Source organism: Neovison vison, chromosome 4, assembly GCF_020171115.1.
Source record: "Neovison vison isolate M4711 chromosome 4, ASM_NN_V1, whole genome shotgun sequence".
NCBI classification, from domain to species: Eukaryota; Metazoa; Chordata; class Mammalia; order Carnivora; family Mustelidae; genus Neogale; species Neogale vison.
The window spans coordinates 78,065,077-78,087,642 of record NC_058094.1 but is presented as its reverse complement, the minus strand read 5'-3'; the positions used below and the strand labels follow the sequence as shown (position 1 = coordinate 78,087,642).

Below are 22,566 nucleotides of genomic sequence, written 5' to 3'. Positions count from 1 at the left end.
AAATATAAAAATACACATATATGTATAATAAAAATACATTGTGTGTATATATATAATTATATATATATAATTTATATAAAACAGAAACAGCTTTAAAAATTTTTGAATAAGGGTAACTGAATACATGACCTAAGGTCCTTCAAACTCTTATATATGTATATATATTCAGAAAATCACATTTGTGTGTGTGTGTGTGTAAAGTTTAAAACTTGGAAAGGCGAAACCAAAAATGCTTGCTGTCCTATCATTGGGAACATTGTGATATTTTAGGGTATTTCTTCCTAGACTTTTTTCTGCTCAATTTCCCCCAACAAAAATGCTGTCATGCTGTATATATGTGAATATCTTTTTTTTAAAGATTCATTTATTTGAGAGAGAGAGAGAGAGAGAGAGAGCACGCACAGAGGAGAGGGAGAGGCAGAAAGAGTCTTTTTTTTTTTTTTTAAGATTTTTATTTATTTGACAGACAGAGATCACAAATAGGCAGAGAGGCAGGCAGAGAGAGAGGGGGCAGCAGGTACCCTGGCAAGCAAAAAGCCCAGTGCGGGACTTAATCCCAGGAGCTTGGGATCATGACCTGAGCTAAAGGCAGAGGCTTTAACCCACTGAGCCACCCAGAGGCCCCAGGGAGAGAGAGAGTGTTAAGCAGACTCCAAGCTGAGCTCAGAATCCGAGGCAAGGCTAGAATGACCTGAGTCAGAGTCAGGCTCTTAACCAACTGCACCACCCACCACTCAAGTATACCGTACTGTGAATATCTTTTTGTCTTTCTCTCTCTCTCTCTGCCTATGTACACACACACATTATTTTAATAACTACATAGTATTCTTTTGTGTTAATGTATCATCTTCTAGGTCAGTTTTCCAAAATTCAGTTGCCTAAAGGCCAGTCTGATATATTTAATCAGATTTTCCAATTTATCTGAAGCCTTGGTTTTTTTAACTTATCGAATATTATGTCCATTTTTAAAAAAAGCATATTCACTTTTTAATGTTTCTCTTGCTAGTTTTCAAATGGCATATCAACCTTGTTGTTTCTGTGCTTAAAAGAATAAAATTTTAATTTAAGCTTAAATTTAAATTTAGAAGCATTCAAAAGAAATGACAAGTGACCAAAACATTCCCACCACATATGACATGCTAATGCTATAGTTTCTAAAAAGCAATTAGGATGTGTTGACCCAGAAACTGTTTGCAAAACCGTTTGACACAGAAGGATAACACTGTCTTGAGATGCGGAAGGAAAAGTGAGGATCTGTAGAGGAATTTCTGGACAGAAGCAGGAGATTTGCACCTCAGATGTAACAAAAACATATCACCAGGGTTGATGAATTTTTAGAAATTAGTTTAAAATCCTAAAAATGTAAGGATGAGTAAAGTAAGGAATGAACTAGGAAACTAAAGAAACAACCATATCTCAGAAGACACTTAAGCTACTTGTTAAAATTTGAAAAACTATGTCTATAAATATTTTCATTTTAATCTCTAAAAGAAAAAGCTCTTTTTAAATATAAATTTAATACCAATATATTAAACATAAAAGTGATAATAATTCCTTATCATCAAGTAGCCAGTAAATGATCTAGTTTATCCAGTTATCTTAGAGTTATTTTTAATAATTAAGCTACTTATTGCTATCAACGAATGTTAATATAGTCCTAAGAAGATTCAACAGTCTTGTTTTTAAAAATAGAACATTTTGAGGTGCCTGGGTGGCTCAGTCGGTTAAGCATCCAACTTTTGATTTCAGCTCAGGTCATGATCTCAGGGTTGTGAGATTGAGCCCCGAGTCAGGGTCTGCGCTGGGCATGAAGCCTGCTGAACATTCTCTTTCCTTCTTCCTCTGCCCCTCTCCTCCTTAAAAAAAAAAAAAAAAAAATTCTTAAAAGGCATCAGAGATGGAACACCTGGGTGGCTCAGTGGGTTAAGCCTCTGCCTTGGGCTCAGGTCATGGTCTCACGGTTCTGGGATCAAGCCACATCTGGCTCTCTGCTCAGCAGGGAGCCTGATTCCCCCGTTCCCTCTGCATGCCTCTCTGCTACTTGTGATCTCTCTCTCTCTCTGTCAAATAAATAAATAAATATTTTTAAAAAGGCTTCATAGAAACTTTAAAAAGCTTTTAAAACAATTACATTTGATAAGAATTGTTATATCCTTAAGCTATTAAACCACTTCAACTAATATACAGTTGTAAACTTAAGCAGTCCCACAAAAAATACCCTTTGCTACAGAGCTTTGTGTAACTGACCAGTTATTTCTGTAGAAACAATGTGTTGCTAGAAGTGCATACATGTTAAAGGACTTTAATATGTATTGTCAAATTAAAGGTAGTGTCATTTACTCTCTCATGTCAAGCTCAACCATTTCATTTTATGGTGAGGAAATTAGAGCTGGGAAAAGAAAATGGTTTTGTCCATAATTATAGGACTGTCGTGCTGGACCTAGAAGCCCTGCTTCCCAATTCCTAATTTGCTGCATCTGTCATTATCCACGGCCTTCTTCCAAGCAGGAGTCAAATTACCCTTCAACTTCTGTGCTCTAGATTCCAAACCGTCAGGTATTTGAACCCTCACCTACCTTTTAAATGTCTTTTTCAGACTCACTGTAATAAAATCCGTGACTAAAACTGTACTGGCCTATTAGGGTGCTGATAAATGCAGTCAGTTTGCTATTTTTATGCATCATTATTGCAGAATATCTCAGTATCGGCTTAGCATTAGTTAGGCTACACATTCCTGGTACAGCTAAGTGCATAGTACCTAGGTCTTCCTGCTGCTATGCATATGTCCTACAGCGTATAATAGAGAAAAAAAAGATGCTTTCAAACCAGGTGAAGACATTGGCAAACACAAGGTAAATTAAAATGTATCAGATTCATCTGATCAGATCAGATCACAAAAACAAAGTGTAATGAGGAGGAAGCCAGCCTACTGCACTACATCTCTCTTGGGGGGGGGGAGCGTATTTTTGAATTAATTTTTTATTAAAAATTAATAAATTCATGCTTTCCACGTGTACAGTTCAGTGGGTTTTAGTATACTCACACGGTTGTAACACCATCCCCACTCTCTAATTCCACAATCCTCCGCATCCCGTGTGGAGTGTGCTTGCAGAATGTACACACTACAGTTCAGCTGTGCAAAAACAAAGGTGAAAAAAGCTTTCACATTCTTTAACTATCTCTCTTCATCCCTCTGAATAGCGGCAGGTGGGAAAACAGCTTCACGTTTGCCAACAGGGTTTGAATTTTTTCCCGTTTCATCTTTTTTCCATCATGCCACTGCTTCTTTAACCTAGGAGCTTTGTCCTTCACGTGTCGTCTGCTCCCCTCTGAGATGGTCCCTAAGTAGATAAAAGGTTTGTGTTGTGCTGTTTGCAGAGAAAAAGCCACAGATTCTCTCCATATTCTTTGTATGTCTGCTGACATATAACTGGGCACTGCTGATTGTGGGGAGTGTTACCCTAACTGTGCCCCCAAAGCCAACGGATCACATCGGGACACTTGAAAAGTTCCAGAGGCCCCGTATACCTTGAACAGGCTGAGTGAGGGGAGCCTGGAGACGGCCGCTCGGCTTGCTTCACTCCATGTGAGGTGGGACGCAAAGAGGGAGACAGCAACTCTTTGAGATTTATCTATAGCCTCCTGCAGGCTGGGTCTAGCTGTGTGGACCTAAAACTAGTAAATAAATGTTCTTCAAGCCACTTGCCACCCCACCCTCACTTTCCCAATTGGCACTTCCTAGTCAATGTTGTTGGGGGTGGCACCCTTGGACACACATTCTGTCCCATTCATGCTCTTTCTAATGCTCCTTCAGGCTCCTCTTGGTCACATTTTCTAACTCAAGAAGTACTTGTAAAGTACACCTCCCTCCCTTCTAGGGGGCACCCAACCTTCCTCTCAGACTAGAGATGATATCTGCATCATAGAGGAGCCCCGGGATCTGAGTTGTCAAGGATTTGCTCTTAATATGGAACCCAGAGGAACACCCGGAGCTAGGATTACCAGATACCAAAATGACATTGACTTAATTGCCCCAAGATACTGTTCCTGTTACATATGGTATTTAAACCTTAGGGACATCATGTTAGAGGCTGGTCAAAGCCAGGGTCTGGACCCAGGTGGACCTGGGTTATCAGCTTACTAACCATGTCAACAATGGCTTTCTGGGAGATTTCACAGAAGAAGAAGACGGAGAACATTTGAAAATGATAACCATGACATACATAGGAGAAAAATCTTAGTTGTCTAAGTAGAGAGCCTGGCTATACCCTTTTCAGTTTTATCTTTTTCAAAAAAATTTTTTTTTAGGAAATTGGGCAAAAGAAAAGAAAGTCACTTAAGGCAGGAACCAGTGGAATTGATTGTGGAGTTTAGTTCTGGAGTTTTCTCTTTCTCTGCTGTCCTGAGGCTGCTTCTGAGGCTTCTCAGACCCCTTTCCTCTCTGATAGGTTATTTGAAGAAACATTGCAGCTCTTCTGTACTAGACTTTGCTTCTCTGAGGTCTCCTTCTTGAAAGTAAAGAAAGAAGGAAAACAATCAAAGGGTGTCGATAAGGCTTCTACTTGGGCAGGCAAAGTAAGGCTCTTAAGTTAACTAGCTGGTCTTGGAATGCAAGCGTGAGATGTGGACATTGTTTTAGGGATAACATTCCTCTGAAGGACCTTGAACCAAACTCAGCCTACTTTGGAAGCTCAAGATCACTTTTGTTTGGGATTGTTACCACCCATCTCTAAGTCCTAGGGACTTCCTTTCCCTTGCTCCTGTTTTTCTAAGCTCCCTAATTCCAAGATAAAACTCACTCCATGGAGAGGTTGCAGAGCTTTGGGCAGGTAAAGAAATGCAGCTTTGGGAATGCTTGGGTGGCTCAGTTGGTTAAGCCTGCGCCTTCAGCTCAGGTCATGATCCCAGGGTCCTGGGATGGAGCATGCATAGGGCTCCTTGCTCATCAGGGAGTCTGCTTTTCCCTCTGCCTGCTGCTCCTCCTGCTTGTGCGCTCTCTGGCAAATAAATAAATAAAATCTTAAAAAGAAGAAGAAGAAGAAGAAGAAGAAGAAGCCGCCAATGAATCAAGTTTCACTTTTACCTAAAACCTTTGATAGCCTGGCACAGGTTCACATCAGGGCTTACTTTCTTCATCTGGGCAATGCCAGGGACAAAGTAAGTAATTACATGTTCTTCTCTTTTTTCCCTACCAGCATAGATATTTCCAGTAACTTCAGAATGACCACTTGATATTGCAAGGTCAGGCAAAAAGTCGCTAACAAGAGAAAGATTTCAGAGCTCCCAGTGAGTCTTTGGATGAGTAATTGGCTTGTTGCCGGAAAACTCAATGCAAATTGAAGCCGTCAGTTTGGGAAGTGGTGGTGAAATTCAATGCCCCCCAAAAGTTTCTAGTTTCTTTTTGGTGGCTGCTGGAATAAAGAGAGAAAATTTACAAGTCATAAGAAGAACCAAATATGATACCAACACAGTTTCTTTGTAGCATTTTGTAAAGGCTAGAAATTGAGGTTCTGAGAGGTTAAATTCTAGTAACTTTGTTTTTAAATTTTAAGATCTATGATTGTGTGGAATCATTGTATGTCATGTGTGTGGAATGATTGTGTGTCAACACACGGATTCAGCTTTCATAGGGGGAGGTGGCATATGGTGGGATATAATACTTTTCAAGCTTAGGAAATCTATGACAAACAAAGTATTACCCAAAATGTATGTAATATACGAACTCAGGAACCTCTCTCACTGCACAGCTTCCCACCCCCCATTTCAGTTACAGAGTAATGTATACATTTACATTCAGGTCATTCTGCAATACCAAAGTATACAACAGAGTAGCAAGTGCCCGCCCAGAAGTAAGGAGGAAGGGTGGGGGGTTGGGGGGGGAGGTGGAAGAAAACCTCCCTTTAGATGGTCCAAGTGGCCTGGGTGCCCCCCTGAGGGTGGAATGGGAGATGTGCTCCTCAACAATGGGAGTGTTTCTCTTGCAATGTTGGAGGGAAAACTAGTACTTAGACCTCGTTTATTTATGTGTTTAACAAACATGTATATAGTTCTTACTGTGTGCTGTTTAAAGCATCCTTTTAAGCACTTTGCAAATATCAGCTAATTTAATTCATTTAATCATCATAACAATGCAACAAGCCAAAGTCATCTCCATTGTTCAGAAGGATATTGAGAGAGGGAGAGGTTTGGCAATTTGCCAAAGATCATACAGTTAATGATTGATGGACCCAGGATTTGAGGTCTATAGTCCTTACTCCAAAATACGTAATAAATTGTAGTGTCTTCCTTAGCAGTTTTTAAGAGAAAACTTCTGTATAGGATCTTGTGGCTTATAAGTGGACTTTAGAACATAACCGTCAGGGTGGTGTGAATCCTTTCTTTTTCTGTGGATATGTGGATTGCTTTCATGTGGATGGATATGTGTGTGTAACTATGTATATGTGCATTTTTCCAATCAATAATGATTAATGGTCAAGAATGCCCAAATTATACAAATCTCTTTTTAATTCACCCTGGTCTCAATAGAATATATCAGTTTGACCCAATCTAATGAACTCTCCCCTATTTATGGATGTCTAGATTGTCTCTCTGTGTAATACGAATAACATTCATGTGAACATCCTTGTGCCCTATTCAAGTGTATCTCAAGAACAAAACCTTTTTAAAACTCCTTACCGTAAAAAAAAAAAAAAAGCTAAACCTGACAATCACATGAAGTGATGAATGTGTTAGCTAACTTGACTGTGGCCAGCACTTCACAATACACAGTTTATGAAATCACTATGTCATGTACCTTAAACTTACACAAAGTCATGTGTCAGTTTTAGCTCCATAAAGCTGGAGGGGAAAAAAAAGATCAAATCGATCCCCGGAAGTAGAATTCTGAGTGGACTGTACCTTCTTTTTTGAGCACGTGGGTAATTGTAAGGCATTATTGGATCTGACCACAGGCAGCGGGGGTGATGAATGAAGACTCATACTTAGTCTTTTCTCCAAAATCTTTTTGTTTTTTTTTTTTTTTAAATTGAGGATTTTGGTATTCTAAGGCCCTTCTGTGAGGATAAGCCACCCAGTGGATATTTGTTCCAGTGACCAACAGACATTTTTGGGAAAGAAAAATTACCCGCCTTTCATTTCCTGGATGTGTGGGTGGAAGTTCCTTTGTGAGCGAATGGTTGCCCAGCTGTTTGTGTCTCTCCAGTCGGTGTAGTGGAGCTCATGAAATGAATATCCCAGGACTGTATTTGCATGTCAACCCCTCTGTTATTATCATTATTAAATGAAGATCTCCACATAGGAAATGTGCCTTCATTTACTGCTAAAAAAAATTGAAGATATTGCCATAGGACTTGAAGATATTTACATCTGAAGGACTTGACGTAAAGCCCGTCATAAGAAACCTTAAGCATTTGTGCCAGGGCCTCACCCTCCTCTGATGAGCTCGGGTCCCCTTCCTCTTCCCTTCCTGAAAGCACCGTCACCCACCCTGCACTCGAGCTGTTCCTGACAGGAAACCTGTTCTAGCAAATCTCGTGCCCGCCATGTTACCCCATTTCCATTCCCTTCTTTTCCTGGGCTCAGTTTTTTCTGTTTTCATTTTTTAAAAACTCATTATTGTCCTTTTTTGGTGAAAGCATTTCAAGTCCTTCTGAGAAAGAAGCAAGCCACAGAAATAACCCCTTCATTGAGGAGCGTTGGTACACAGATAAAGCACAAGTTTCAAAGTAGCCATCATGTGGCAAAATGGAGGGTGGGGCATGGACTTTGAGCTAAAGCTGTGTGTGAGTCTGGCATTCCCCAGTGCTATGGCTTGGGAACTGGTCATATGATCTCCGTAGGCCTCAGTGTACTCCTCTGTAGAGTGGGGTTAGTAATACCTGAGTCAGAGGGTTTCTTCACGCCATAAATGAAGTGCTTAGAAAATGATTAATGTCTAATTCAAAAATACTAAGTGGCGAGTCATTGTACATTGTAGCTCATATCATTTGCAAAGGTATAACCATTTCCTTGTTTTTTTGTTGGGGGTGCATTTTCTTTCTGGTACCTTCCCAGAGTAGAAGGCATTGGTAAACCTGGTCTGAGTTCATCCCCGTGTCACAGCATGGAGCTCTTTGAGCTTTCTTGCTGTATTGTGAACAACCGTAGGGCCCCAACCCAGCGCTCCCTGCTGGGTGGGCAGTCAGCAGAGGGTGGCTCAGCCTGAGCGACCAAGGATGGTTTCTCCGTGTGGAGTTCTCCACGTGGAGCAGTGTTGTAATTATTTCCATATGTGGCCCATGCATTCGTTCTCAGAGATCCATGGTGGTGGGGAAGGGGAAATATGAAATAAGCATAAAGAAATGATAGTCCACGGACTATGGCCACCCCTCACACACCTACCTGCTTTCTATTTCTATCCTTTATCTCCTTCCCAGGGACCCTGCCCTTGGACAGTCACCACTGTCTCTGTGTCTCATGCTCTCAGAGGTCTGGGTGGTAGATGTCCCCATCCAGCTCTCTTCTCCCCTCTTGCTCTTACAGAGTTCTCTCTGGGAAGGCGTGATCTCATTGTATCATTTCCCTGGGTAACAAACTCTCCATGGCTTCCTACTGAAATCAAGTCTGAACTCCTTGGCATGATCTAGAAATAACGGCCCTCAGAGTACTTTTCTTACCTCATCCCCTATGTCCCTGTGTACCCGCGCACGTGCACACACACATACACACACACACACAGAGCAGGGGTTTCTAACATTTTGAACAATTTTATGGAAAAAAAGTAGTATAATATTTCTTTATTTCCCCCCACTTCAACATTTTATTTTGAAAATAACAAAGCCCCGGTGGCGGGGTGGGGGGAGATGAAAGAACATCCTCACCTAGATTCACTGATTTTTTTTTTTTTTTTGATTCACTGAGTTTTTTAATGTCATGCCACTTTTGTCTCCCCACTCCCTTGTCTTTTTCATCTTTGGCCAAACTGTTGTAACTTGCAGACACCATGAGACTCCATCCCTGCACACAACTGGAGGCATCTCCTAAAATACGGACATTCTTTTGCACAACCACAGTGCTATCATCATATCACCTATGAAACCCAGCAATTCCCTAACACCATGTTCAAATATATTCAGATGTCCCCAATTATCCCAATCTGTGTCCTCCTCTACCCGCCCCCCCCATCCAGGATTCATTCAATGTTTGCCCATTGTGTTTCTTTAATCTATTAATTTTGAATAGTTCTGCCCTAGCCCCCCAACCCCCTTTTCAAAGTATCAGACTAGTTACAGACTATGGACTTGTCTGATGATTTTGTTCCTCTGACCTCTGTGTTTCCTATAAACTAGAAGTTAGTTCTAGAGGTTTCTGTCCTTTTAAAACAACTGAGGTGGGTTTCACCACCTTTCCTTTTTCTTGTCCGCGTTTTGCAAGGGGGGCTCAGGATAAGCATGTGGGAAGGCTGAGGGCAACGGCCAGAGCGGGTCCATCCATTCATTCCTGCCCCGCATGTCCCCTGAGCACCTGCTCTCCGCAGGCGCTATGCAGTTGCTGGGAATACTGCCCGGAAGAAACAGGCTGGGGGTCCCCGTCTGCCTCAATTCTGGTAGGGACTGACCGGGAATTAGCCAAAATGTTATGGGATGTCGGTCACAATTAGAAAAAGAAGAGTGAAAAGCCTGCGGCATGGGCAGAGGGGTGGTCTTTTCAGTAGGATCCTTAGTGAAGACTAGTCTGGGCAAATCACATTGTTATCTAGATGAGGGTGGGAGAGAGGGACAGAGATGCAGAGACAGAGACACACTGAGAGGGAAAGAGAGAGAGAGTCAGGAAGAGACGGAGACAGAGAGAGAAATGGAGACAAAGAGAGATACGGAGTGTGCTCTGCAGTGGGGCAGCTGGCCAGGCGACAAGAGAGTGAGTCCCCAGAGTGGGGGTGCATCCGTGTGAGGGGGAGGCAGGGTACTGTGAAGAGCTAAGGGCAGTGGCGGTCAGGTGGACCCTCCAGGGCTTCCTCTTGGAGCCAGCTGTGTGCTCAGCAGCCAGTTCCATTTTCCCTTCTTGAACAGCACCATCTTACTGAATGATCAGTGAAACAGCTTTTTGGGAAGTGGGTGGGGGTTGAGACTAGTGAAAAAGAGCTTGTTTGTTAAGTTACAGATCAGCTCTAAAACCCATCTCGCTTATTTACAGATCAACTTAAAGCCCTTCTCCATTGCAGAAACTTATTTAAAAAAAAAAAAAGAAAAGAAAAAAGGCTGTTTTGAATCAAAGAAGCACTTGCTTCCCCTTTATTTTGGGAACTGCAGCTTACTAGTTTCGGAAAGAGGTGTGACTGTCCTTTAGAGGCAGCGTATCTCCGTGATGAGATGATAAACAAGTTGAAGGCTGCAGGCCCACTGGAATCCAGGAGGACAAGGTGCAGAATCCGGCTGTGGCCTGTGGTTGACAGTTTGACAGTTTGGAAATCTTGAGGTTTCCTAAAACAATTCCTTCTCCGGGAGTTATTTCCTGATTCCCACCACCGCCTCCCCAAACTCCGAGTCCTCTCTCCCTCCTCTGAAGTTCTAAGCAGTGGTCCCCCAGTGGCAGTGCTTCGGAATTCCACAGATTACGCCCCTCCCAGGGGGAGGGCACATGATTGGGCCCCAAGGAATTAACTGGAATGCATCCAGGAAATCTGTTCTGTTGAGTTTGGTGATCCTGGTGTTCCTTCAGCTTTTAGAACCACTGCCTTGCGAGATGTTTTAACAGAGCTCAAACAGATTTTTTGTTTTTAGTGTATAAATTTAACCATGAGACGACGCTGTAAGGCAAGATTCATAACCTCTCATTTTAGTTTTTAAATTCATCTCTTTAGTCCCCAGAGTGCTTGGTGCAGTGCTCTCTACATCCTAGTATTAACCAGAGAAACAAAGGAGTTTAGCGTTGGGAAGCACGGTTAATGTTGTTTTGCCCTGGTCAGGCGCCAGCCCCGGCTGTCACGGTTCTTCCTCTGAGTTATTAGGCACCGTCACAGTGTGCTGAGGCCTTCATTTGTGCCTCCAGCTCCACCATCTCTCCTGGTTTCCACAGTCACATACCTTACTGGGAAGCCCATGGGAGCTGATCGGCTGATGTTCCTCTAAGCATCGTCTCCCCCACATCGGCATCTCCTCATTTATTTCTAGTCTTGGTGGAGGGCCACTACCATTTTCCAAGGCCCCAAGCCACATTCATTTGGAGGCAGGTTCTGCACCATCTAGCTCTTAATCATGCTTGCCCTTGACGTCTCAGCCCCCTCACGTGATCCTGTCCATTGTGTCCTCGTGAAATGACAAAGTAAGAAACACAGCTCCCCAGCATGGCACCCAAGTTGTGTTTCTGTTTCCATCCCAGCTTCTGGTCTTCCCTACCTGCTCCTGGCCTCCAGGGTTTCCCATCATAGACCTAGTTCCCAGAAGGGATCAGTTTGAACCTGTTCCCCAAGGGAGTGAGATGAACCAGTTCCCCATAGGCCAGTGTTGAACTAGTTCCCTGAATGGTCTTCTTATCTCTGGATCAGTATTTTGCATATGAAGTTCCTTCTTCCTGGAATCCCTTTACTGCCTCTGCCAGGTGACTGTGACTGACATCCCTCCCATTGTGACTTCTAGAGATTTTCTTGGGGATGTTTGCTGTCACTACCTCTTTTTCCACTTGCCTGAGTTAGGTACTCTTTTCTAGGTCCTGTGCATCCTCTGTCATTGATTGTACTATAATTTAAATTCTCGAATTTCTGTCACGAGAATAGGAGCATCTTTAGGGCATGAATGATGTCATCTGACCTAAGATTGGTGCTCAATTAATAGTTGTTGAATGAATGAATGAATGAATGAGCAAATGGGTATGTGAACTGTATTCACATTTGAGTTTGTTAAGCTATCTATAATAAAAAATAAAAATGTGTTATTTTTATTCTTCATGAATGGAGATATTTTGGTTGCTTGAAGCCATTTCTAAAATGGTAAAACAGTGTCATTGCCTTTATATTCCCACAGGAAATATGGGATGTATAAAATCAAAAAGGAAAGACAATCTGAATGACGATGGAATAGATTTGAAGACTCAACCAGTACGTAATACTGACCGAACTATTTATGTGAGAGATCCAACGTCCAATAAACAGCAAAGGCCAGTAAGTAGATAGTCTCAGGGGAGAATTCCCACAGCAGGATCAACGCATGGCTGCTTAATTTAAACACCAAATCTGTAACATGTGCATGCAAAAAAATCACATCCATTACTTGGGCCTCAAATAATTTTTGATTTGCTTTATAACTTAATCCTTTAAAGAGTTTGTAAACATTTTAGAGATTTTACCAGACCACTTGTACAATTAATGGCCTTTGATCACCTTCTCATGTGTAAAGAAAATAGTCTTTCATGTCACTGGTGCAAAGACCCAGTTTATATATATATATATATATATATATATATATATATATAAAGATAAATTGATCTGTCTATCTGAACTTCTGTGACTTAGGATAGGTAGTGAGATGAGCGCAGTGGTCTGGAGGCAAAGGAAATTTTGGATTGGAGTCGGAAGCTAAAATAAATGCTGATATGCCCCTTGTAGTATATCATATTTTATCCCATATCTTGTCATTCTTCAGTTAATTCCAAACAGTAGATTCTGAAGTTGTCATGACTTGTTATAGAGAATCAAGTGATGAAAAAAGTACACAGCTAATTCTGCCCCCTAACCTTGGACAAATATCTGTACCAGAAATTTCATATGAGTGATGTGCTCTTCGATTCAGTTGGGCACTGCTTGGCCAAGGAAGACCTAATACTCTATCTAATTTCATGGAGAAGAGGACCAGAGCTTTGGATAGTTGCTACCTTAAATGCATTTTACTTCCGATCTTTTATCCTTCCCATCATCATATATACATTTATATATATATATATATGTATACACACACACACACACACACACACACACACACACACACACATATATAGTCCCAATGCCTTTATTAAGAATTTTCATAGTATCCTGTAGGTTTGATGTATGTCAAAGTCTCATGCCATTGCTGAAATTGAGAAGTTACTGTTGGCATTCTCAAACAGTGGAGATGAAAAGTGAATATATTATTGCTGTTAATTATTGTACATGATGTTTCTAGATAGATAAATTAATGTTATATAGAAAAAAACCCAAAAGGTATAAGACTATTGCTTTAATAATTTAGTGATATACATATAAATATAGTCTTTAATAACATTATTAACCAGTATAAGTATAGGACTATATTACATAAAAATGCTTAATAGAAAAGAAAACGATTGAAAGAACTGGAGTCATAGGTAGTTTCCTCATTATAGACTTGAAGAGCTCTCATGAAAAGAATCTGGCTTTTCCTGATATCATGTGCTAGGTATTTTACTTGCTTAGAACCCAAGTTCTCTTTTTGAAATGATCAATGAAGATGCCTTGATTCAGAAAAACAAAGGCAAATCATATAAACGTGCCATTTTTCCTCCTCCTCAGAGTAAGGGAGGTTAAACATGGGGTTGGAAGGTAAAGTAGTAAACAGGTTTGCAATATGGCAATCCCTCCTGGATTCTCTCTGTTAGTCTGTGCCTTCTCTGGCTGCCCTTGTTTCCTGCGCCCGGAGGGTTGCCATATCCCATGGCCATAGATAACAGTCCCAGGTGTGGCCAGATGTGCCAAAATTGGACGCCCTGGCTCCGCGACAGCGGAACTGTGATGAGCTGGTGAGGTGGGATTGATGAAGTTCAGCAACGCCCTGAGGAAAAGACATTTTAAGGGAAGAGTTAAATGGCAGATGAGTTGGCCTGTATGTGTGTTGGTCTTCTAGAAGGTCTATTAAAACATTTGTAAATTAAGGACTCTTTGATATTTGACAATCAGCTTGCTGCTTTCAAAGTGAATTAATTAGTTTCTCATCTTCTGATTATTTCCTCTAAATCACTTATAATTGATCATGCAATCCTAATTATGCAAATCCCTGTGATTAAAAAATCAGTGTAGGACTTCTTTAAGTATTTAAGGATAACACGGACTCCCGATTTTCAGATAGCAGGACACAGAGTAATGTTCCTTCCCCCACTGGCCCAGCCTCATAATTGGAGATTTTTTGGGCTTTCACCCGAAATTTAAATTAAAAAAAAATTTTAATTTCAGTGCAAACTGGCTTGGTCCATTCCTTTGAGCCACTGAATCAAAGGCAAAAAAGTTGCATGATTTGTGGATATAGGCCTTGGACAGTACTTTCCTGAAAAAGGGCCCACAAGGTCTTATCATCCTCCCCATGGTCACTGAGAGAAAAAGGAATTTGATTTGAAAGGTCATTGAGGTGGCCTTTTGTCCCACAAACCCTTCCTGCTAATCTACCTCAAAGCTGAAGTAACGGGATGCCATCTGTCCCGTGACAGGAGCAGGGTCAGCCTTAGGAAACCTGGATCCGTTAGGACCTATTCTCAGTGTCTAGTGACAGAGCCCTGACTCATTTTCTGAACAAGTCTGGGAAACACGGAGATCAGCAGTTCTGGTCAAAGTCCTACCAAGCCAGCAGGGCCTCAAGCCATTTCCATCTTTTGCTCTGGGTTTCCATGCTGAGACTCCAGCCTTCACTTGTTCACTTCCTGCTACCACCGACAAATGACTGCTTTTTAGAAGGGAGAGCCCTTCCGCTGAGCTGTGCAGGATGGGACGCAGCTCCGCAAAAGGTTTTCTCTGTTCTTCTCTTCTTTCCAGCTTCCTCAATTAGCCATTCTAAACCTCATTTGCTACTGTGAGAAAAATGACATAGCACACCACATGACTGTGAGTAAGAAAAGCTAAACGTCAAAATCCTTTTCCTAACCAATATCCTCTTCTAGGTTCCAGAATCTCAGCTTTTACCAGGACAGAGGTTTCAGACTAAAGGTATGTTTCCATAGCAACATGGTAGTTTTCCTTTCTTTACTATTACAGATGCGATAAGGGAGTCAGCCTGGGTGTTTTTATTTATACTTTCATTGCCAAAAAATACATGGAATATAAAATTTATCATTGTAACTATTTTTACGGGTCCAGTTGAGTAGTTAAGTACATTCCCGTTACTGGACAGCCAACACCCCCATCCATCTCCCCATCCATCTCCAACTTCTTCATCTCCCTGAGCTGAAACTCTGTCCAAGTTTAACACGAACTCCCCGTCCCCTTCCTCCCCTCAGCCCCTGCCAGCCACCATTCCACTTTCTGTCTCAATGCGTTTGGGCACTTCAGGTACCTCAAATAAGTGGCATCATAAAGTGTTTGTCCTTTCGTGTCTGGTGTATTTCACTCCTCATAATGTCTTCAGGGTTCATCCATGTTGAATTAGTCCTGTTGTGTGGACACACGGTATTTTGCTTATCCTCATTTGTCACTGAACATTTGGACTTTAACTTTCAGCTCTTGAAAATAATGCTGCTCTGAACATGGCTATATCATTTCTGAAATACAGGGCGGGAATTAATTATAGTTGTAGGTCTCTAGGCCTGGGGATAACATTAAACTGTATCCAGTGTGGTTAATACATTGTTTACTGTAGACCATGTGGGCTGTGAGCCCCACTAGGCAGGAAACACATCATCATCCATCTTTTGTGCCAGGTAAAGACTTGTTAAAACGTTTCCATTGATGGATTCTTGAAGGTCTGCCCTTTCGTCCTTCCTTACAGATCCGGAGGAGCAAGGAGACATCGTGATAGCCTTGTACCCCTATGATGGCATCCATCCAGACGACTTGTCTTTCAAGAAAGGAGAGAAGATGAAGGTCCTGGAGGAGTAAGTATGCCCACACACCCTGTGCCTGCTGGCCCTTTACTCAGGCTCCTGAGTCCTGGCCCCTTCCTTCTGCTCCCAGCAGCATAGCAGCAACAAGCAGCCTCGAAGCCTCCTTGCCGCTAGCAGCACTTTGGGAGTGCAAGGATTGGGGCCACAGGAATCTTCTCTTAAATTCTTCAGTGTTCCCTTTGAATAAAGACACTGGTTTCTTTCCTTATCCATCTGTGCCAACTTAAGAAGTTTGTGTCTGTGGGAAATTGCGTGTTATTTTAATGCCATGTTTAGCTAGTTATATTGCTCAAATTCAGACTGGGTTTATGGGTCTGACTTAGTTTGATTTTTAAGGGCACTGTGCTGAAGCAGCTGTCATTTTGGAAAAGCCTCTACTCAGCAGTTGTAGTCCTTCTGCAAGACACTTAGACATCGTCATGTCCTTGGTCCACCCTTCCCCCTGCCTTACTGACTCACAGACCTGTGGCTCAGACCACAGGGACTTGGAAATGAGAACAAGGATTTCCCAAGTATTTCCCCCTAATCTTGCATTCATTGTCACCCTGGCCCCACCCGCCAGGGTTGGAAGAGGGAGACTCCTTAGTAAGTACAAGGTAATAAGTGGTTAAGAGGAGTTGATGCTTACTGGTGAGTGTGAACTCTGGCCTAATCCTGGCCCTGCCTCTTGATAGCTGTGTGACCTTGATAAGCCAGTTCAGCTCTGTGCCTTCATTTTTTCACTTCGGAAATGGGAGCAGCAGCGGCCGTGGCATGGGGTTGATGTGAGAATGTGGTGTGTGTGCATGTATGTGAACACGGCATAGACGTACAGTAGGCAGCAGCTCTGTGTCCGTGTGGCTGTCCTTCACGTCTTGCAAACGAGAAGCCCGACTGTGTGTGGGAATTTGAACATCATAGTTGAGGCTCATGGGGACCCTTCCATTCCTGCCTCCTGCCTCAGCCCCAGCCTCCTCCTCGGCTCCATGTTGAGGACAAGAACGTGGGAATGAGCCTAACTGCTTGGGATTATTTTTGGTTTTCCATTTCTTTTCTTCACAGCATCTCTCTATTGATATTAGATGTTTCAATAAAGGAGTTTATAATATGAGAGCTATGCTTCGTTGTTCCCTTGCATCCCATTTCTATAAGGATCCCACAGCATTTCTTAGAGATCCTGAGGGAAATTACAAACATGTTGCTTCTGCAAGATAGGAACCATTTTTACCTACTCTTGTGTGTGCAGCGCTGAGCACAGGGACTCAGTTGTGAAGCTGTTTCCCTTTGCCTTAGTCTCTAAACATAGTTTTATTTCAGCAAAAGGAGTGAATTTTTCTTCTGGATTCTGGGGTTCCAGGGATCTTCCCATATTCCCTTACCCCCCAAAACAGACACTTTCAGACAATTGCTGTTGCAGTTCTTGACTCATCGGACACACACACTTATTTCTTTAAAAACTTAAAAGAAAAAAGTAATCTACCCACAAGCCCAAGGACAAACGTCCCATGCTTTACCAACAGAGCCAGCCAGGTGCCCCTGGATACAAACGCTTTTTGATGTCTGTTTCTCTTCCAGGCACGGAGAATGGTGGAAAGCTAAATCCCTTTCAACAAAGAGAGAAGGGTTCATCCCCAGCAACTATGTCGCCAAAGTCAACACCCTGGAAACAGAAGAGTGAGTCCTTACCCGTTGCCATCTTGGATGGTTTTGCTTGCTGCCTGGGCTTTCTTATGCATTCATACCTTTTTCCTTCCCTGGAGCATAACATCCATGAAATGTAACAATGTCTTCTCAGGTGGTTTTTCAAGGACATAACCAGGAAGGATGCAGAAAGGCAGCTGCTGGCACCAGGGAACGGTCCTGGAGCTTTTCTTATCAGAGAAAGCGAAACCTTAAAAGGTAAGAAGTGGTTTAAGTCCCCCTCTAAATGACTATTTAGAAATTCATTCTTAGAAACTAGCATAATGTATCTTTTTTTAAGAAAAAGATACATTATATTCTGGTAGTGAAAGCTTTAATGGCTTGATAACAAATAAACTCAATAGTTTTGCTATGAAAAGTACCATAGCAGACATAATTATGGCCATTTCTCACCATGCTTTAAGTTTGTTGCGGAGCTTCTTACATTATGATTGAGAGTAAATCTTGAAATTTTAAGAGAAAGAAAATCAAAATGACTTTTCAATTCAGTGAAATAATAAAAAAAAAACCTAGCACAAAGAAGGAAAACGGTGTGTTGGTAAGCTTCATAGCAACAAAATGGTAGCTTCATTTGTCAAATAGACTTCTTATAGGACTTAAATTATGCACTACATACATACTTAATATACATTTTGCATATTTTATTGCAAATTGTGTACCATGGTGTTTATAAGGCAGATCTTACTTGTAAAATATAAGCATAATCTTTCCTTGTGCTTTCCCCCACAGGAAGCTACTCTCTTTCTGTCAGAGATTATGACCCTGTGCATGGTGATGTTATTAAGCACTACAAAATTAGAAGTCTGGACAATGGAGGGTATTACATTTCTCCACGAATCACTTTCCCTTGTATCAGTGACATGATTAAACATTACCAAAGTAAGTAAAAACTAAAGGTCGGACAAGACAAAACAGATTTATTATGAAATGCAGGGTTCAAACACTTTTTTATATTAAAATTCTTCTACCTTACATTTCTTTTGGATGAAGTTGGAGGATCATATTCTGTAATTGATTCTAAATTAATTCATAATTACATATGCATGTGAAGTCAGAATGGATCTTAGTGAATAATTATTCCAGTTCTTCCCACCCAGTCCGTGCTGTTTGACAGTTAATGTTCCAAGACTGAGAAGAGAAAAATAAATATTCTTTTCATGTAGTGCATATTTTTACAACACATCTTTAAATATTTGGAATCAGAATGCAGATTTGCAGATCTGTGTCTTTATATATATGTGTGTGTGTGTATATGTGTGTAAAAGTAATCTATAGTCTGGGTAAAAGAAAACAGAAATAACAATGACAGGAAAATATTTAGAGGTGACAAGTCCATGGTCCTCTGTCTCCAGCGCTTCTCAGTTTGCCCTGTGAAGCCAAACCCATGGGTGGCCTTTAGGTTCATTCCCTGTGTGATTGAAGTCGGTTGTGGTGGGTAGCTGCTGGTACTGTTTACTTCTGCCACCCACTCCGAAGGCATACACATTGTAGGTTTGCAAACAGTACTAATGGATAAAATCAAGTATGTTCAGAATTGTCTTTCAGGTAAGAATTTCCAAAATCACGATTATACAAAAGATACCCCCATAGAATTTTAGGTTCACAGACTACATTGAGCTGGATATGATCCCACTAGTAGCCAAAATTTCTTCATACATACTGGTAAATTACAAAGTAGGACATTTTGTAACTTTTTTTTCCCCCTCTTTCACATTAGAGCAGTCGGATGGCTTATGCAGAAGATTGGAAAAGGCATGCATTAGCCCCAAACCACAAAAGCCATGGGACAAAGATGCCTGGGAGATCCCACGGGATTCCATCAAGTTGGTGAAAAGGCTCGGTGCTGGGCAGTTCGGGGAAGTCTGGATGGGTGAGTGTCGGCTCTGGCGGAGGCAACCAGGGAACTAAGGGCTCAAGCTAATGTCCATCCATGTTCTCAGCCAAACATTAAACCATGTCCGAAGCATCACTTCTTCTGTTTTGTTCTGCCCACATGGCACCAAGGGCTGCAGAATGGTTTGATCGGACTCTCTTCCTTGTAACGCTCCTCTTTTAAAAAAATTTTCTAAAAAACAACTTTTTAAAATTTTTAGTGAGTTATAGTTGACACACAATGTTATATTCGTTTCAGATGTATAACAGTGATTTGACAATTCTGTATGCTGTGCTTTGCTCACCCCGAGAAGTGTAGTAGCCACCTGTCACCATATGAGTCACATATGACATTATTACAGTGTTGTTGACTCTGTCTTCCGTGCTGTGCTTTTCATCCTCGGAACTTAATTGTTTTATAACTGGATGTTCATATCTCTTTCTCTCTGTCTCCTGCTTCACTTCTCCTCCCTGCCTACCCCCCGCCATAGAATGAACGTTTATAAGGAAGAGGACAGTGGGTTTTTATCCTGATGTTCTGTCTACTTGTTCATGATTCTCTCATCACCAGATTCTCGGTACACATATTTTAAGGGCAAGAAATTGGTTTCCATCTCAGGGAAAATGATATTCGGGGTGAGGATTGTCCTTACTAGTGGGCATAAGAGGAAGCTCCAATTTATTGCACTTTCTAACCAAGAAAGCTTCTAAAGATGCTCCAGGTGCTGCCGTTAATGAATCATTCTTTACATTAAGTCCTGCCTTCTCGGGCTGACGGGAGGTAATGACGAAATTAGAGCAGTGACTTCTCCAGGGGATGTATCCCCCCGTGCCTTTTCTAAAGTTTTTGTAGTGAATGTGAATTTTCTTTTTCTTTTGTGATAGAATTTTTAAAACCCCTTTAAAAAAAGTCATGCTCTCCTCGAGGTTCTAACTGAAAACGCCGTTGCTCTTGTGAAGGATAACCTGTGGGGTCGCACACATCTTACTGGATCACCTTTTCCATGCCAGCTTTGAGTGAAAAGCAGCTGTGATTTCCAGAGAGATGAAGGGGTAGCAGCTTTTAACCCTGTGCAGTCCCAGCCGAGCAGAAGCTAGAGATTCAGCCTGCTGTGACCATGCAGGCACCTGCATCCAGGGCTCTGTCGAGGGAGAGGTTTCTCCTCTAACATGTTTGCCTCTGGGATTGCTGTATTGCCTCCTTTGTCCTGTTGCTGTTGCTTTAGCTGAAGCATCTTTTAAATACGGCAGATACTGAACCAGAGGAGAATGAGCTCTCGCCGCACTGTCATTTGTGAACTTGTTAAGGAATCCAGGTAAATGATTATTACACAATTGGACAGTCTTAATTTTGCTTGGCATATTCCAGAACCAGTCAGTAGCCCCCGTCAGGCACGCCATTTCCATCCCAGTCAGCACATTCGTCGGTGTGAGTGTGCTCTCCGGACGCGGCCGCTTCTCATTCACACTCTGTGGCCCAGGTCATAGAATCAGACCTCCCCTTTACCTGCCTGCCCTTTGGTTTTTAAATTGAGATAACATTTGTGTCACATAAAATCAGTAATTTTAAAGTAAACGATTCAGTGACATTTACTACATTCACATTGTTGTGTAACCACCACCTCCATCTAGTTCCAGAATACGTTCATCTCCCCAAAAGGAAGCACTGTACCCGTGAAGCAGTTATTCCCCATTTTCCCTCCCCCGGTCCCCCCAGACCTTGGCAGCCACCATTCTACTTTCTCTCTCAATGAACTTGACTCGTCTAGGTCCCTCATGTAAGTGGAATCATAGTTCATTTGCCCTTGTGACTCGCTTATATCACTTAACAGAATATCCTCGAGGCTCATCCATGTTGTAGCATATGTCAGAGTTTCATCCTTTTTTTATGGCTGAATAATGTCCTACCGTATGGCTACACCACACTTTATTTTTTTATCTGCCATTGGATATTTGGGTTGTTTCTACCTTTTCGGCTATTGTGAATAGTGCTGCTGCTGCAAATATTCATGTACAAGTTGTGTAGACAAATGATTTTATTTCTCTTGGGTGTGTATGTTCTTGTAGAAGTGAAATTGCTGAATCAGACAGTAATTCTATCATTAAATTTTTGAGGGATCATCAAGCTGTTATCTGCTCATTTAAAAAAAAAAGCCACCTTCTTTATTCCTCTGAGGTATTTGTATTTATTTCTTAATGTTTTTTTTTCTTGCAAATCCACAGGGGAGGGGTTGGAATTGTATAATGAACATTGCAGACCCTTCACCTGAATCCACCAGTTAGTAGTTTTCTCTGTTTGCTTTTTCTCTCTTCTACATACACACACATACACACACGTATTTTATTTTTCTTGTTGTTGTTGAAGCACTTGAGAGTGAGTTTCAGATGTGATGACTTTTCACCCCTAAATACTGAAATATGTGTCTCCTAAGAGCAGGACCGTTATCTTAGATGATGCATTGTCCACGTTTAGCAATCTAACATGGATACATACTATTACCAGTACAGAGTCTAGAATTTCTTTAGTTGTCCCAGTAATTCCCTTGAGCTCCTAGGATCATGTATTTGCATCGAGTTGACATGTCTTCACTATCCTCTAATCTGGAACAGTCCCTTAGTCCTTCTTCATCCTTTATGATACTGACATTTTACAGAACATGGGTCAGTTGCTCTGTAGAATGTTCCTTGTTTGGATTTCTCCATGGTTTGGCTCAGGCGATGCCTTTGTGTATGAATAGTATCTGAGTAGTTAGCGATGCTCTGTCCTCAGGGCATCTACCAGGAGGCACGAAATATTAGTTGGTCCCATTATTGCTCATGGTCTGTTTGGTTTTAAGGAGGTCTGCCAGATTTCTCCATTGTATATATTACTTTTTAGTTCCTTTTCAGTTCCTTTTCATGATTAATTAATAGTCTGTGGGGAGATCATTTAAGATCATATAAATATCCTCTGCTCCAAAAGAACTTTCATCACATGGTTTCAGCATTATCTGCTCATGTTGAGTTCTCTTTCTTCTTAGAAGCTATCACTTCTCTAAGGAGAAGCTGCCCCTGTGTTTCTTCATTCTCCCCCCAAACATGTCTTCTCTCGCCCACTGGCTCACTGAGGGAACCAGATACCTGCCTTCTCCCTCCGGCCATTGGAGTGCTCTTTCCTCCCTGTATTTACCATGTCTTTGAGTGGGTGGAGGTGATGAAGTGGGGGACGAGGGAGAAGGACAGAAG

At 41.7% G+C, this 22,566-nt stretch overlaps 1 protein-coding gene across 3 annotated transcripts in view; it reads left to right on the top strand.

Annotated features, from left to right (window-relative positions):
- Nucleotides 1–22,566, top strand: part of LYN (LYN proto-oncogene, Src family tyrosine kinase) — an 85,730-nt gene that overhangs the window by 10,788 nt on the left and 52,376 nt on the right. For 2 of the 3 annotated variants that reach the window (XM_044245576.1, XM_044245575.1), the window contains exons 2-8: nucleotides 11,997–12,133; nucleotides 14,851–14,896; nucleotides 15,675–15,780; nucleotides 17,344–17,442; nucleotides 17,564–17,667; nucleotides 18,199–18,348; nucleotides 19,187–19,339. In XM_044245576.1, the coding sequence (XP_044101511.1) occupies nucleotides 12,002–12,133; nucleotides 14,851–14,896; nucleotides 15,675–15,780; nucleotides 17,344–17,442; nucleotides 17,564–17,667; nucleotides 18,199–18,348; nucleotides 19,187–19,339 (790 nt within the window). In that variant the 5' untranslated portion in view covers nucleotides 11,997–12,001. Of the gene's footprint in view, nucleotides 1–11,996; nucleotides 12,134–14,850; nucleotides 14,897–15,674; nucleotides 15,781–17,343; nucleotides 17,443–17,563; nucleotides 17,668–18,198; nucleotides 18,349–19,186; nucleotides 19,340–22,566 lie in introns of those variants that run through there. The other variant, XM_044245574.1, reaches the window with a different exon arrangement.